At 52.3% G+C, this 17,424-nt stretch overlaps 1 protein-coding gene across 4 annotated transcripts in view; it reads left to right on the top strand.

The window, feature by feature from the left end:
* The first annotated feature begins 370 nt into the window (after positions 1–370).
* Positions 371–17,424, top strand: part of ACTN1 (actinin alpha 1) — a 107,304-nt gene continuing 90,250 nt past the window's right edge. For 3 of the 4 annotated variants that reach the window (XM_012438125.2, XM_012438124.2, XM_012438123.2), the window contains exon 1: positions 371–721. In XM_012438125.2, the coding sequence (XP_012293548.1) occupies positions 617–721 (105 nt within the window). In that variant the 5' untranslated portion in view covers positions 371–616. The remainder of the gene's footprint in view (positions 722–17,424) is intronic. The other variant, XM_064374983.1, reaches the window with a different exon arrangement.

Below are 17,424 nucleotides of genomic sequence, written 5' to 3'. Positions count from 1 at the left end.
AATAACGGTGGCGGGGAACGGGTCCAATCCCGGTGGCTCCTGGGGCTCCCGAGCGCGCTGCCACTCGGTCCCCGAGCTCGGGAGGCGTCTCCCGGCTTCGGTCCCGTTCAGCTTAAGCTGGCGTCACATGAGCCGCGGGGGAGTGGGCACCGCGGGAGTGGGCGGGGGTGTGCATGCTGGGAGGGGGCCGCCCAGTCCACCTATATGCGCCGCAGCCAGGCTGACGGATGCCAGGAATTCCCAATGAGAGGCGATGGGGGGAAGTTTGGGCAACTCGGCCTGGCCAATGGAGAGCCTCGGGAGGGCTCTGCCCCTTCCCCCCGCCCCCGCCCGCCTCGGTTCCCGCAGCGCGAGTGTGTCCGCCTCGCTTAGTGTGCGTGGAGATTAGGTCCGAGCGCCCGCCCAGAGGTAGGCAGTCCGCGAGCCCAGCCGCTGCTGTCGCCGCCACTAGCAGCCTTCGCCAGCAGCGCCGCGGCGGAACCGGGCGCAGAGGAGTGAGCCCGGCCCCGCCAGCCCAGCCCAGCCCAGCCCTACTCCCTTCCCACGCCAGGGCAGCCGCCGTAGCTCGGAGAGAAGGTGGAGGAAGAAATCCAGCCCCTAGCACGCGCGCACCATCATGGACCATTATGATTCTCAGCAAACCAACGACTACATGCAGCCCGAAGAGGACTGGGACCGGGACCTGCTCCTGGACCCGGCCTGGGAGAAGCAGCAGAGAAAGGTAGCAGCCGCCCCCGCCCGCCGCCGCCCCCAACCGCGACCCCTTCTGTCCACCGGGCTTTCGGCCCCGGGCTCTGAACCGGTTCCGGACGCGAACAGGAGGGGGCGGGGGCGGCGCGGCCGCTGCGAGGTGGGGTGTTGGGTTACAGGCGCCTGGCGGAAGCGGGAGCGCCCCTGCCCCGGAGCCCGCGAACGCCGGGCCGGAGCGCGGGGAGGTGGTGCCGTCGGCGGGCAGGTCTCCTTGGGGTCGGTGGTCCAGGCCACCCTGCGGCAGCCGCAGCCATCCCCGCGTGGGCTGTGCGCGGGGGCGGTGCTCAGCAGGCTGGGGCTGAGACCCCGGCTCCGGGCTGCTTGCTCCGGATCGATTTTCCCTTTCCTTCCGCCCCTGGCCACCTCTCCATATGGCGTGCGGTGGCAGCGCCGCTTCCTGGGCCGCCCTGGGTTCAGTACCTGAGCGGTGGGCCGCCCGGGACCCTGCGGTCCCCCAGGCCGAGGGGAGATCGCCGGGGAGATTGGCGGCCGCCTCCGGATCTGCCTAGAGAAGGACCAGCTGGAGTGCGGCTGTGGCCGAGAAAACGGGGGCCGTACGCGGGCTCCCCCGCGGGCCCAGTGGGGGCGGGGTCAGGACGGCAGACCGTTTTATTGCTTAACTCAGTGGGTTGGTAGCTGTAAGTCCCACATGGGCTTGCGTCTACGTCTTGCCCCTCCGACCCCCAGCAAAGGTGGGCAGCTCGGTTCGAGTTGAGGGGCTCTAGAACGAGGGTCTGTCTTAGGGGATATTTGGGGCCAGTCACTGGGGATCCCTACTTAGCCACGGAGCTGCATCCCAGGCAGGCGCGTTGTGCGGGTGCGCGCCCCGCCGCGGGAGCTGGGCTCGGAGCTGGCGATGGGACCCGGGCACCGTGGCCAGTGGCAGGAAGAGGTCAGAAACCACTCGTTGTGGTGGGGGGAGGGCGCCTCTACCCTACCGCTGCTTCCTGCCTGCGCGGTGAGCCCTTGCCCCCAGGCGGCCACGTACCCTGAATACCCCTTCCCTCCCCCTTCTCTCGGCTGCCCGTTTCCATCCGGTCCCTCCCCGTTTCATACCCTCCCCACCCCCAGGCTGATCTGGGAGTGGGGTTGGTGGGGGGGACAGGATGGCGCGTCCCTCTGGATAGTGCGGTTAGGGCTGGGCTTGAGGGAGAACGCTCATGTCCAAAAATGGTAACATTCATTCCCTTTTTTAAACTTAAAAGGGGGGTAGTTTATAGAGCCGACTGAAGTTTTTTTTCAGCCAAAGGCATCCTGTATTAGCTCACTCAGGAATCCTAGGCCCTGAAACGGAGCCCTTTTACTCACTTCATGAGACAGGCAGAAGTAATCTAAAACACACACAATGGGCTTCCTCAAAGCGGGACGACCTGGGTCCCGCTGACCAAGGTCTGTGGAGGGCCGGGCCCTATACGGCGACATTGGTCATCTACATCGGACATGGGAAGGTCCCCTGACTTGGAACTGACTTCTTTGTAATGTGCTAGTTGCTTAAACTCCCCCTCTTCCTGTCATCTTCCTAGTAAGAACTGAGGACTGGGGGGGGGCTGCAGACAGACCCCTACTCACTTGGCTTATTTCCTGGGACCATGGGTGCTGTGGGTGGAGCTGAAAAGTGAGTGGGTAATTTGGAGATCCCTATGGGGCACCAGGCAGAAGGCGCTTTAATAATTTCAGGGTGAAGCCTTCTTGAGAATGGATTTTAAATTAGACAGAAGTGAGATTAAGGCGATAGATGCCTTGAGGTCTTCCATGAAGGTTAGAAGCAAAAAAGAAATCCCTGTTTGGGGAGCACCTGCTTTGTGCCTGGGAGGGGCAGGAGTAACAGAGCTGCCCGGGAACTAACTGGACACCTGATAGGACTGTGAGACCAAGTTCCTGGGGACAGGCACTGAGCACCAGCCTGCACGTAGTACTTACTATTTCTGAATGAATGAATATGTTACACAGTTGGGGAGAAGAATATAGATTCCCGGGACTCTGACCTGGGTGGCAGTGGGTGTGCCCCAGGCCTTTGGGTAGCCAGGTAGGAAGAGGTGATCTGGGAAACTGGGTTATCCTGGAGGCAAACTCAACAGTGCCAAGAGCTGGCATTTGCCGATGTGTGCCAGGCACGCACGAGGACGAGGAAATCAGGGCCAGAGAATGGAAGTAACCAGCTCCAAGTCCAGGCTGGTGTTTGGTGGGGCTGAGGTGCAGCCATGTTTGGGACTGGCAGCTTCCTCTCAGTTGTCCCTCCTTGGCGAGGGAGGCAGGAAAGCCGAGCCTGGCATCCAGAGCCAGAGAATGTCAGAACCAGGAGAGCCAACACGTGCTTTGGGTGAGGAATGATGGAGGGACCACGGCAGAAGGAGCTCTGGGCCTGACTTTGAAGATTCAGATCCACATTTTTTTTCCTGTTAATTCTCTAGATTATCTTTTGTGGGCCTCAGTCTGCAGAATTTCTGTTTTGTCTAGTTCTCAACAGGGTGGTATTAAGGAGGTGGTATCACAGATGAGGGATAAGACTTAAGGTAAACGTGTTGCTTTTGACACGCTCTCTACTGACAGTGGGAGGTGGAGTTTGTGTGGGACCAGAGCCCACAAGTGGACAGAGGCTGATGGTTCCAAAGGGAGGCAGGGGAGTGAGTGAGGAGGGGAAGAGGAGGACACAGTGCAGAGGGATACAAAGGTCACTAGGTAGGAGGGAGAAGACCCCCTTTTTAGTTTTGGTGCAGCCATGGCTATTTGTGAGACTTTGGGCAGGTCTTTCCATTTCATCGAACTTTTATTAGATCATTCAGCAAATACTTTGTGAGCGCTCATTCTGGGCCAGACACGATTCCAGGTATTAGGGGTCAGGCACTGAGCAAGACAGACCAAGTTCCCGTTCTCGTGCGGCTTCCATTAGGTTTCCTCCTCTGTAAATGGGACACATTTCTGCCCCTCAGAGCCCTCAGGACTCTTCCAGGGAATCGGATTAAATGACGCATTGAGAAATGCTTCCTTGGTGAAGGTATGGCCTGATGTGGATGTAGGGAGAAGTCTGTGCAGGCAGGAGGCATGACTCAAGAAGCTGCTCTGGCTTGGCCAAGTCTTGTCCCTCTTTCAAAGAATGCTTCGGTACGGAGTTCATGGGCTGGTCGCCATGCCTCCAGACACAAAATGCAGTTATCTTCCAGATGGAGCTTGTGGGTTAGAGGTATTTCCTATACTTTTCCAGCCTTCGTAATCTTCCTGATCTTCAACGCTGGGCTCTGAAGTCACTTTTCCTAGGGGTTGCTGTTATTTTCAGGGTGACCATGGCCCCCAGTTTTCTCCTTTATGTGATTTCACTCATGTTCTTAGGTGTATGTGTGTGCCTAGTATAGGTCAAGCCAGAGAGAGCATCAACTTGGAGCGGGATCCTGGCTCTGCATTTTCAGGCTTGTGACCTTGGGCAAGTTCCTCTCTGAGTCTCCAATTCCTGACTTATAAAAAAGAGCTAATACCCACCTTGCTGGCTTGATGTGAGCGGATATGTAAAATCATAGCATCTGCTGTTAAATTTTATTTTCTCTCTTCCCTCTGAAGTCCTGGAGATTCTGGTTTAGTGTGTGTGTCCACAGGTGCCAGCCTGGGGCCTTTTACATGTAGGAACTTAATATTTGTTGAGCGAATGGATGTTGAAACAGAGCGGCAGCGTTGGCAGGTGAATAGAGGTGGTTGTGAATAAGGCCCACATCCCGATTCTGCAGGCAGGTGAGGCTAGGTCACAGGAAGAGGGGCTACGTGGTTTGCACTTGCTTCTGGACAGCGAGGCCATTGCAGGAGCTAGCCAAGGCCACCACTCAGCGTGGAGGACTATAGAGAGGGAAGGCCCTGCTGTAGAAGAGTTTACCTGGGGAGGGATGGGACATCCAAAGCCAGGGTGATGCCTGGTAGAAATAAAACTGGAAAGGGGAGAGGATTGGCTCTCCTCCTCATTCTCAGACTCCTCGCTGTTCTGCACTCCTTCCAGCTTTGCCCCATGCCAGTGTCCGTGGAGGCAGGGACCCGGCCTGTCCTGTTCTCTGCTGAATTCCAGTGCAGAGCACAGGGACAGGCCTGTTGTAGGTGGCCTGATCTAGAACTGTCTGAAAAATGGGCTAAATGGCATCATGCATGGCTCCCAACTTCAGGCTTGGGGGTGGGGAAGGTGATGAAATGCTTTATGTTCAGATTACCACTTATCCTGGGGTTGTACCTGGTCCAGCCTCTGCAGATAAATGTGTGCTGGGTGCACCATGAGTCCAAATCTTGGTCCCTCTGTTTACTGTTGAGATCTTGATGAGTCAGCTTACCTGCTGTGTGCCTGATGGTATCAATGGGGAAATGATGATAATAATGGTTCTTGCCTGATAGAGTTGTGTGGAGGTTTAAATGAAGCGATCCATGTAAGGATCTAGCTTAGCACCTAGCATATAGTGAGTGCTCAGTAAATGTTAACTATTTGGAAGAACCAGAATTTCCATGGTCTTTACCCGATAGGCTTTGAGATAAGACATAGTATATAAACCCATCTTTGCAGGAAGAGCCAAGGTTGTCTATGGGTGTGGGGGAGTTGTGTTATCCTTGATGTCTGACCTTAACGTCTCTGATTGCTCAGTCTCTTCACCTGTGGAATGAGGTAGCCTTCCTCGCCTACCATACTCCCTGGGTATGGCAATGAAGGGTGGATGTTAAATTACTTAAAACAAAACAAAAACACCATGTCAGCTTCTACAGGGAAAATGGCCACACAGTAGGAATTCTCTGTAAGCAATTTAACCCTGGATGTCTTCAGGCTGAGGCATTCTTTTTTTTTTGAGATGGAGTCTCGCTGTCACCCAGGCTGGATGCAGTGGTGTGATCTTGGATCACTGCAACCTCTGCCTCCCAGGTTCAAGCAATTCTCCGGCCTCAACCTCCCTAGTAGCTGGGATTGCAGGCGTGCACTGCCCCATCCAGCTAAATTTTGTATTTTTAGTAGAGACAGGGTTTCACCATGTTGGCCAGGATGGTCTCAAACTCCTGAGCTCAGGTGATCCGCCCGCCTCAGCCTCCCAAAGTGCTGGGATTACAGGTGTGAGCCACTGCTCCTGGCCCAGGCTGAGGCATTCTTTGGGTCCACCCATCCCTCCAAGCAGCAAATCCAGCCCTGCTTTATCCGAGCATCTGATGTGGCTCCTTCTTCTCCAAACCTTGCCCCACTGGTTGGCGAAGTGATTGACAAAGCCTGAGGAGAGGTGGACTGGGGAGGAGGGTTGCAGAGGCCAGTTGGCCTCAGACCAAGCAGGTGGGGGCTGCTTCTGGCTGCCATTCAGGCTGCCTTAAGACAGGCAGGTGTGAGGAGAGAACTGGCTCTGAGCAGCTGCAGCTTGGTCAGGCTTGAGAACCAGATTTTCCAGTTTTGAGAAATGGTAGGACCTCAAGGGCCATTGGAGTCACTGGACACTGGAGTTTGGTTTGCAGGAGAATGAGGCCAGTAGGCTCCTGCAGGATGCGTGTCTACCACCTTCTCGAGAGGAAGAGGAGGATCCCCCTTTCCTCTAGTCCGACTTTCTGGGGAGGTACTGCAAGGCTGTGCAGGCTGTGTTGGACTTGGACCCCCCTTTTCATCTTCTTGAGGGAGGCCTGGGGCTGGGCGCCTGGCTGGGGGCCACAAACCATCAATCTGGCTGGAAGACTTGTCACACAAGACCTGGGGGCCTGGAGCTAGGGTGGGGCAGCTGGAGCCTGAGATGTGGCCTCATCACAGATATGCATGGTGGGTCTCTAGGAAAAAGCCCAGCCCTTAATAGGGTGAGAATGTAGATGTTTCCTCCTCATGGAGGGAGTCAGTACATGTTCATTAAACCCCTGCTAGGTGTCAGATGCTCTGCTTGCTGTGTGACATGTAGAAATGGTGGTTTAGGTAGAGAGGGAACCAGAAAGAGGCAGAATCACAACAGGCTCTGCCAATAATGGCCATTGGCAGGAGCTGGTGGAATTGGAGCTGCATCTTAAAGGAAGGCTGTTCTTCTAGGGAGCCTTAGGCTGTGTGTGTGTGTGTGTGTGTGTGTGTGTGTGTGTGTGTGTGATGTTGTAGGACAGAGGTGGGGAGAGGGGAGATGCTGAAAGGGCAGAGCAGAGCACAGTGAGTATCCATGCTGGGGAACACCCCCTCCCATTATTCTCCTTTATCATTCTTCTATTATAGTTTTAAATGTTTAAATTTATGTTTTATGGAGATGGGGGGGGGCTCACTATATTGCCCAGGCTGATCTTGAGTTCTTGGCCTCAAGTGATCCTCCTGCCTCAGCCTTCCAAAGTGCTGTGATTACAGGCGTGAGCCACTATGCCCAGCTTCATTGTTCTTTTCCATCTGTTTTGCCCCTCCCAGAGCTGACCTCTTACCTTTCTGTGAGAGTTGGCCAGACCGTCTGGACAGGTCACAGACCGGACTCTTAAGGCCACACCTCTGTATAGATATTGTTGGGATCATCCCAGACAGTTAACCCTGCCTGAGCTGCCCCTATGTGTAACTCACCTGTGGTTTTCCTGGACCTGGTATGGAGCCAAAGGGCACCTTTCTCACCAGCCCTGCTTTCATGCCCTCTTTAGAGTGCATAGAGGCCCATGTCTCTGCAAGGGGTGCCCATGGGTTGGGCTGAGTTACTCACCACGGACACTGGTGGGGTCCTGGAGCCCACCAGCTGAGATGGTTTGGGCAGTTCTAGTCTGCACCTCCCCACAGAGGTCATGGCGGAGAGGCCACGGGCAGAGGAAATCCCCTGAGTCTGCTTCCTTAGTTCTGGCAGACGGGTCAGCCCTCACTGGACTCAGGACTCAATTCAGCCCAGGGTTCTGGCTCCATCTCCTGAAGTGCCAGTGCTAGTGGTCTCCTAAGTACTGTTTGCTCAAACTTGGATCTGACTGAGGCAAGGAGTCTTAGGAGTGGTGGGGGCAGGAGACACAGCAAACCAGGGCTTAGAGCCACCCTGGGACCCCTCCTTCCTCTCTCTTCAAACATGAGCAAGGTGTCTGTATTTGTCCATTCTCACACTTCTAATAAAGACATACCCAAGACTGGGTAATTTATAAAGCAAAGATGTTTAATTGACTCAGTTCAGCTGGCTGGGGAGGCCTCAGGAAACTTACAATCATGGTGGAAGGGGAAGCAAACCCTGTCCTTCTTCACATGGCTGCAGGAAGGAGTGTAGAAGAGTGAAGATGGGGAAGAGCCCCATGTGAAAACCATCATCTCTTGTGAGAACTCACTATCGCAAGAACAGTAAAGGGGTAACCACCCCCGTGATTAAATCACCTCCCACCGGGCCCTCCTACAACACATGGAGATTATGGGAACTACAATTCAAAGATGAGATTTGGATGGGGACACAGCCAAACCATATCAGTTTCTCACCTATCCCCAGGCTGTTTATCAAGTCCAAGCTCCCTGGAATCCTTCCTTCTCAGCAGGTGGGGGGAATGCATGGAGAGGGTCACTCAGGCTCCCCGATCCCTGCCTCGCCTGCTTTCCCCTGTGTCATGTCATCCTGGGGGGTTATATGATGGGTGAGTCTGGTTATCTGGGCACGGTGAGTCTGGTCTAGTGATGGGCAGGCCTCAAAGCTGTGTGGGGCAACATTCATGACCCCAACTTGCCCTTTCTGCATGCACCATTCTGCCATAAAAGTTAACAAAGTTTATCTTCTTATAATAATTATAGCGGCTCTCTGTTTCTGAGCACATGCTAATTATCAGCAACAGTCCTAAGGACTCTACATGCATGAGCACATCTAACCCTGTGAGCCAGGTCCTCCTATTATCCCATTTTACAGATGAGAGAACTGGCTCTGAGCAGCTACAGAACTCTTCTAGGCTCATGCTGCCAGCAAGTGGTGGAGCTGGGATCTGAAGCCGGGCAGTCAGGCTCCAGCATTTGCACTCCTTCTCAACTTTGCTCTGCTGCTTATACAACAAATGCTTGCGTGGGTAGAACACTTAACCCAAGATAAACGTATACAAACAAAACCCCGGTGATGGAAATGCTCTGGAACTGGATCGTTAGTGGTGGTTTCACAGCCTCACGAATATACCCCAAACCACTGGATTGTATGTTTTAAAATGGTGACTTTTATGGCTTGGAATTTTATCTCAATTTTCAAAAACCTAAGAAATTAACTAATATAAAGAAGAAAATGACAATTTGCTGTCGTCCTACCTCCCAGAGGTAAACAAACACTCACAGGATTTCTGATGGCTCCTGCCATCCTTGTCCCTCCTCCCTCGTTTCTGTGTCCCCTTCTCTGTCATGCCCACTGTTTGGAATTGGGGTCCAGGTTCATGACTAATGAGAGGAGTCTAGAAGAGAAAGATAAGGGCGGGAGCTTTTGTAGAAAGCGGGATGAAGGATGTGGCTCTTTCCTTGGAAACTGACCAGGAATACATCACACATAAGCACAGGCAAACAGAAGACTGGTGGGGTGGGGAGAGGGTGGCCTTCATTATTCCAAGTCTCAGTCTTTGGGGAAAATTCCTCCCCGACCTCTGTCTATAAACTCTGTTGGCCTGGGATTGCTTCTCTCTGTCTGCTCTCCCCAGGGTTGGCAGGGTGGGAGTCCAAGTGGGGAAGCTTTCCTTAGGGTCCTAGGCAGGGGAAGGGGAGGGCAGGGCCAGGGTGCCCCCAAGGCATCTGCACCACTCTTGGAGGTTGCCTAGCAATGGTGGGGAAAGGTGACTTAGCCCACTATAGAGGCGGGAGGAGAATAAAAGGCAGCCAAGGATGGAAATCGGGCGTAGATGCAGAGGATGCTGTTCCCCTGGAGACTGCCTCCTTGGTCCTTGGCTATAGCAGGCTACTTCTGGGGTGGGGATCTGTTCTCCACTGAAAGAGAGTGGGGTTTTCCCTAGGCCTGTCACCCGCAGGTCGGGGCTGGGGGGTCTAGGGAAACCCTTCTTGCACATGGAGTGTATGTCAGACGCATTCTGTTGGTGGCTTCATTTAACGTTGACAACAGCCTTGTAAGGTATGTGGGATGATCACACTTCATAGATGAAGATCCTGAGGTTAAAGATAGAGAATGACATGCTCACAGCCAGACAGCGAGAGAGGCCTGTAAATGAAGGTGCTGGTACCCTTGGCCTTTAAAGGGAACCATTCGTTTTGGTTCAAAGCATTTCACAAGCCCAGGGTACTGGGAGGTAAATGTAAACATTGTCCACCTCCTGGGAAGGAAAGAAGAGAAGATGAGAGAAGGAAGGCTGGAAAGGTGTGTTATCTGTTTTATATCAGCCAACCAACCAACCTACCAGGATTTGTTAACTAGGTCTTGGTTTTCCAGATAAGCACACAGACTAATAGTTCACACTGATTGAAGGTTGAATGGTTTGGATTACCTCCATATGTCAAACAACTCTTTGGGGAAGGGACTGTTAATTTTCTTGGTACAGACAGAGAAATTGAAGCTAAGGGAGGTTAAGTAACTTGCCCGAGATTAGGCAGATTGACCTCAGAACTCAGTTCTTAACCAGAAGTACAGACACACTCTTTGCTATTAAGAAGTTTATGTTTTAATTGGGAGGCAAGGCTTATATAGAATTGAAATAAGAGAACAACACAACATGGCGTATTTTTTAACATTTGTGCTTTCATGTGTGGCTTTCTCTCCAGTAATTGTTGTGAGCAAATTTATGAGGTCTTGTCCCCATTTTACATACAGGGAAAGTAAGGCTCAGAGAGGTGAAGCGACTTTACCAGGCCTTCTGAAGCCTGGAAGTAGAGCTGGTTTTCAATCCAGGTCTTTGACAGAAGGGTCTGTGAGGTTAAGAGGATGGACATAGGTCTCAGTGGGTACTTTTCTTGGTTTTAAAGGTAGTGAAGGATGCAAGTTGTATTTCTCTGCGTTTTTCAGTTGAAGCAGTAACTGTCAGGAATAGATTTAAGTCCCCTGAACCTGGAGGCCTCCCCAGTTCTGGTGCCGACCCCAGCAGGGAAGCCTCCCTGCTTTCACATTCAGCAGCACCCTGCCCTTCTCTCTTGTTTTGGTTCCTTCAGTTTCACCTGTTCTGTCTGTCCTCTTTGTTGAGAGAGTCTTCCTTTGTGGTCACCACAGGAACCAAACAGGCTTTGAACCAGGCAGCTGAGGCTCAGGTTTATTTTGATACGAAAAGCCTGTGCACGTGAAACCCATAACGTTTGAGGTTCTTGTTTAAGCCTTGAGATGATTTAGAAAGTTGATGAGGGAGTGGAGTTGGGGGCTTGGGTTAGCTTTTGGCACTGCAGGGTTGGGGAGTGTTTGAGCCAGTCCAGAGGACAGCACCCAGTCGGTTGAGGGGGGCAGCGCCGTTTCCTGACCCCCAGCTTTGAACCTTCCAGGCCTAAATCAGAGGCCCTAAATGTTCAACTCGAGGCAGAAGAGCAGTCGGCTGTGGGAAGTGAGCTGCCTCTCCATTACCTTGTTCTTCCTGTTTCTCGGTGGTGGGTGATCGTGGGCTGTTGCGAGTGTGGTCACAAGGCCTGTGATTTGAGGCCAGGCCAGGGCTTGTAGGGGAGCATTCTTATGGGCCTGAAGATTTATTTTTTAAAAGCCCTCTGCAAAGCTGATTATAATTGATGGGAGTGAGATGGCATCTGAGCGCTATTTTCAAATCATCTGTAGGTGAAATGACAGGAGGAGAGGCAACTTCAAGGTGGGTGGGCTCCTTCAGGCCCGTCCCCTAATGGAACCTGGCTTTCCAGGCTGGAGAAGGCACCAAGCCTTGCATGTGGGCGGCAGGGGGTTGTTGAAATCAGACTCTATCTTTCCTCCTTATGTCTGATATGGAGGTGTTCATGCATAACAGTCTGTGGTTTGGGGCTAGAGAGAGAAGTGGAGCTTTTAATTCTTCTGAGTCAAGTCTCGACACCCCCAATACGAGGGCTTGGTCCAGGAAAAGGAGGGCAGCCTCCACCAAGGTCCTCTGTCTTGACGCTTGTGTCTGTCGGGTCTGTGAGCATGGAGTGTGTGTCTCTCTGGCTCCAAGAAGCCCCTCTGTTGTTTTTGGCCACCTCCTTGACCTTGGCAGAGGAGTGGCTCCCTTTTAAACACCGCAGACATCCTCCAGATGATAGATAATGGCACTCTCCAGTTGAGTTCCCGACATTTTGGAAGGGCCTTTCTTTCCAGGAACCCAAAGTGCTTTTCCAGACTCGCCCCTGGGAGCTGAGAGACGCAGGAGGTGGCTTATGAACTGTGTTTTCCTGGAGGCAGGGAAATGGGGCCAGACCCCTGGTTTCCTGCTCTTCATCTTAGATACTGGTGGCTGGGGCTGCGTGGAGGTGTCTTTGCATGCACGAAGCCCTGAGGCCTCTTATTAGAAATCTGAATATTTTTCCAAACTTTAGCTCCAAATGAAGCTTTGCTTTGTAGTTTCCTTTTTCTCTTTTTATTTTCTCTCTCCTTTTTGCTCTCTTTTCTTATAGAAGTTCATGTATCCGGTGGGCCTGTGGGCCACCCTCTCTGTGAGCCTGCTTGGTACAGGCAAGGAGGCCACAGTAGCACCCAGAGGTGCCTGGCTGGGGGATCTGTACCTGATGCCTTTTCCCCAGAACTGGTTCAGAAGCAAGCTCAGCGTAGGACCCCTTGCTAGCCCAGGGACTGTTCTGGGAATATGGAGCTGAGCATCCGTGCATCCCCCTGCCCCGCCCCCAGCATCAGCTAGCCCTGGTACTGTGCTTTGGGTCAGGCACATTTCTAAGTGTTTTACAAATATTAATGTAATCCTTACAATACCTATATGAGATGACTTAGAGGGAGGTAAAAGAGATTTGAGGGTATTTGGAAAGACCTGAAAGGCTCAGGTGGTTACAGCAAGTATTTCTAGATTTTCTGCTCTTGAGGCCAGCTCACAAAGACCATGTTGGCTTCAGATTTTTGTTTTCAGGAAAGGGTACCTTGTAGAGTTGCAGCCCCAGTGTTCTTCTCCCTGATCTCCTAACCTTCCCTCACCGGAGTTAACCACTGTTCCAAGTTTGGTATTTTAGTTCCTATACATTTCTTGCCTATGTTGCTGTCTGTATCTTTGTGCCTGTTTTAAAACTTTGTGTAGATGGGGTCATACCCAAAGCATCACTCTGTTCATTGCTCCTTTCGCTCCCACCTCTCCTGTGCCCTGGAGCTGTAAAGGTAGACTTGGGGGGAGCTCTACCATCCCTGTTTTGTGGCTGAGACTGCTGAGTTCCAAAGCACTTACCCAGGTCGCATAGCTCCTTGTAGGCAGCAGGTGGGACTGGAACCCGGCTTCCTGCCTCTGTGGTGGCTTTCTTATGTTACACCTGCCGCCCTGCACCCTGCCAGAGTTCAAAGACTTGCTGATGTTTGATGAGGGATGGCATGACATGTCATTCTCAGTGTCTTACTCTCTTTCCACCCATGTGTCTGTGTGTGGCATCTGGTACCCGTCCCTATGGGTCCCTGGTCCCTTGCCTGCTGCCCTCTTTTCCTGGGCTTGAGATTCAGGCTCTTAGGGACCTGCACCACATTACCTTTTTTTTCCTCCTCCCAGGGTAGCAGTTGTGCTTTTATTACTTCTTGATGAAGCAAATGTGTCCTAAAGAAAAGCTATAGTGAATTTGGGAATGCTTCTAAATGAGTTTATGTTTTATGGCTCACAGCAGCATCTTGCACCATTTGGAAGCTGGTTGTTCTCTGCAAGACAAGAGACTGTGCTGTGGACATGAGCCTTGGGCTGCATGTAGAGTTTTGGAAGAGGCTAGATGTGGGGAGCCCCAGTCCGTCAGGCTCATTCCTAGGCTCCAAGCACGGTGAGTGGGGTCCCAGTTGAGAGGCCCTTGTCCCTGCCTGACTTCCCTGCTCTTGCCTTCTCCTTATCTCCTTGCTCTCAACCACTCAGCCATTGCCTTGCCCAGTTAGTACCTGGGCTAGAGAAAGTCAGAAAGGACAGATGTGTGGCAGCCTGCTTTTCTTCATTACACTTTCTTTGGGCACTGTTGTGAAACTCTCCTCTCTAAAGACATTTAGAGGATCCCCAGGGGATGTCACTGATCTGTGACTGATCTGAGGCACCTTGTATGATCAAAGGTGGGTTTGTGAGTCTCCTGGGGTCCCCTAGGAACTGATTCTCAGGAGCTCCCTGATCAGTCATTCCAGCTCCCGAAAGAGCAGGTAAGCAAGAGCCACGCTTGCACATATTAGGTATGCACCGAGTATCCAGTGTTGATGAACGGTGATGGTGAGGGCCTCTGGACTGGAGTGTGGCAGCTGTAGTCCAGCAGGAGACAACTGACAGATGCTGAGGGTCTGGGTGGCGGTGCTCCGAGTCACCAAGGAGCACCCCAGAGATGAGGTTGATTCCTGGGACCAGGGCAGAGGCCCACTTGGCTCCTCGATACTCAGAGGTATGTCCTGGAATCAAAGGAAGCCAGAGAAGCTGGTCTTGTCATTGGGATGGGGTCATAGCCTAGGATGACCTCAGCCCCTGCCATGCTGCTCAGCACCCCTCTCTGAGCTGGTGCCTCCAATGGTGGGCTGGTTGGAGCTGGCACAGACCTCCCAGCTCCCTACCAGCCAGCCCAGCTGCATTTTTCCTTTGGCCAGCTACCCATCAGATTCCTCTCCCAAGGTACTGGCCATGCTGACACGTCCCTCTGCACCCTGCCCCTTCCTCTCTGGAGGGTGGGGTTATTGCATTTGGCTGGGCCGTGCTTCAGAAAATCACAGGGAATTTCTGGTCCTTTTGTGTGAGTTTGAGGACCTTAAAGGAAGTAAAACCTAGGCCTTGGTTTTCCTTCTCCTTTCAGCCCTTCCACTGAGGGTTCTCTCTTGAGTGTTGGATGTCACCAGCCTGCTGTCTTTAGCCAAGTATCCCAAGGGATGTGGATCGAGATAACTGTGGGGCCTCCAGCTGGACAGGATGTGGGGTTCAGCAAAGCTTTCACCTGCCTCCTGCTCCCTTTCTGTTGGGACTTTGGGAGAGGGGATAGTTGTGAAAAGACTGTCTTTTTTGACTTATTAGGCCAGAGAGCTGCTTGGCAGAAACCTACCTTGTCCCTCAGGAACAGGAAGAATGGTTGTGTATTAAGTACCAGGGCCTCAGGAGACCCGAGGTCGTCTTAGTGTTGCCTGTGGTTACTTTGTGATGCTGGTAAGTCACACCTGGAACCCACCTATAAATAAAGAAATTGGATGGTAGGATGGTGGTGGGACACTGTTGTAAAGGCTGTGCTTGGATTATCTCATGGCAGATGATCTTTAGGGTCTGGGGTGATGCCAACATTCTGTGTTTCTGCCCTCTTGGGGGACACTCAGCAGAGTCAAGCACTTCTTTTTTCTTTTTAAAACAAAATTATTATGTTTTTATTTTATGAGACAGGGTCTCACTCTGTTGCCTAGGCTGGAGTACTATGGCATAATCTCAGCTCACTGCAGCCTCTACCTCCCGGGCTCAAGTGAGTCTCCCACCTCAGTCTCCCAAGTAGCAAGGGACCACAGGAGTGTGTCATCATGCCCCGATAATTTTGTTTATTTTTTGTAGGGACAGGTCTTGCTGTGTTACCCAGGCTGGTCTCAAACTTCTGGGCTTAACCCATCTCCTGCCTCAGCCTCCCAAAGTGCTGGGATTACAGACATGAGCCACCATTCTCATCCAAGTCAGGCACTTCTAAAGGTGACCTTGCAGTTGACTCCTGGACTTCTTAACCTGGCCCTGAAATTAACTATTCTGCGAACACAGCTTCTTTAGGAGCCCTCTGTGTCCTCAGCTTTGAGGAATTTGTTCTCACCCTCTAGGGAGGGCACAAGTGGGGCCAGGTGAATGTATTTCCTTTAGAGACAGACCCAGAAGCCAGTGCTCTGTGTGTCCTGGGTTCTGGCTCTGGAAATACCTGCTTAGGGTGTGGTCCTGAGTGGGAGGCCAGGTGCCTGGGGAGGTGAGAGTTGGGGAGGCATTCTCCCTTGTTTGGGATTGGTAAAGGGTACCTTAGCTCTGCCTTCTAGCCTGGGTGCTCCAGGTGTGTCTGGGGGTGGGGATGCTGGAGGTGGCTCAGAAGGACTGCAAGGTGGACTGATGATAATTGGTCCTTTTTGTAGGCGTGGCTGACCCACAGGCCTGGTGAGAGGAGGCTGCTTGCCTGTGGGCTCAGTGGGTCTGAAACACTGACTGGAGCCAGAGAGCAAGGCTTTCAGCCTGGAATCTGCCCAAGGGACTGGTGTCAATAGGTGGCCTTGTCTTTCACTTGTTTATTTCCAGAGCCTAGCTATTGCCCTTCTCTCGTTTGCAGCAGTTTGAAGAAATCAATAGCATGCCTAAGCCAGAAGGGACCTGCACTGTTACCTACCCCTCTCCTCCCTCAGATAAAGGAACGAGGTCCATAGTGGTGATCTGATTTGTTCAAGGACACTCTGCCATGAGTTCATTCCTTGTGGGGCTAGATTTTGTAAGGATTCTTTATTCTGGGTACACGTACGCCATCTTCTGAAGTCATCCTTGCAGGTGGGCTCCAGAACACCTGCGGATAAATGCACATGGGGCAGGACTCTGTATTCTGAAGGCAGATGAAGCTGCTGGGGTTCTGGCTAGTGTGTGGGTGGTCAATTTCAGATGAATTTCACACATGCAGGCAGCTGTACCCTGCCAAGTTGGAGGTAGTGATCCACATACAGGCCCTTATACTCCGATGTTCCTGGGACTGGCTCCTGAGTTTGCAGTTGAGGAGAATGGAGAAATGAACCTGCAGGACAGAGGCAGCCTGGTGGCGGTGGCAATCTTGGTATTAACAGCCAGCACTTAATACCACATGTCCAGCCCTGAGCTAAGTCCATTACGTGCTTTATGCCAAGGAATCATCATAGCCGCCCTATGAAGAAAAGGTACTTTAACATTTTTAGTCCCACTTTACAGAAGGAACTGAGGCTTAGAGAGTTTAAATGATTTCCCCCAACTCACAGCGTTTAGTGGGGCAGCTGGGCTTTGATTTCAGGGCTGCCTGGCCAGAGCTCACACTGCTAATCACTGTCCTGGTTGCTTCCTCTCTGCCAGGACATTCCTTCTGGTGGCGAGCACCAGCCGTCAGCCCTGACTGGAGAAGGGACGCACCTCATGATAGATGGAGCTGAGTCTCCACCCTCCCCGGGCCCCATACGCTTCTATCCTGACCCGAGCATTCCTGTGCACCAAGGAAGTGGCCCCTCTCTGGTCATGGAGACTGAAGGCCCAGTGCTGTGTTGAACGGTAGAGGTGGGGGTGGCTCAGGGTTGGGCAGGGGTTTTGTGGAAAAGTCGTAATGGTAGAATGGAGGGTGCTTGAATCCTGTCCTTTGAGGGAAAGTTGCCTTTAAGTTGGAGGGATGCTGTTGGCTTCCTGCAGCCCCTTACTGCCTTTCGATGACACCCGTGTGCATGGGAGCCTTCAAGTGTAGGTGGAGTAGGCAGGGCTGGAAAGGTTCCTTGCTCCCTACAGTCCAGGAGAGGCAGTGCTGGAGCTCCTTATTTGCTGTTCATCCTTAGGTAGGTCAGCATAACCTTTATGTTACAAATGCTGATCGATATTTAATTCCTGGGGTGGGATAAGGTAGCACGCAATTTAGAATTTAATAAATTACCAGTCCATCGGGAGGTGATTCTTATTTCTCTCTTTATCCACGATGCATGTTAGTTGTATGAATAAATGAATGAATTGTTAAAAATTTATTATGGAGAATTCACACACAGGAGT

The sequence above is a fragment of the Aotus nancymaae genome, unplaced genomic scaffold, assembly GCF_030222135.1.
Source record: "Aotus nancymaae isolate 86718 unplaced genomic scaffold, 86718_ANA_hifiasm-v0.15.2.pri h1tg000011l, whole genome shotgun sequence".
NCBI lineage: Eukaryota > Metazoa > Chordata > Mammalia > Primates > Aotidae > Aotus > Aotus nancymaae.
This window is presented reverse-complemented; position numbering and strand designations above follow the sequence as displayed.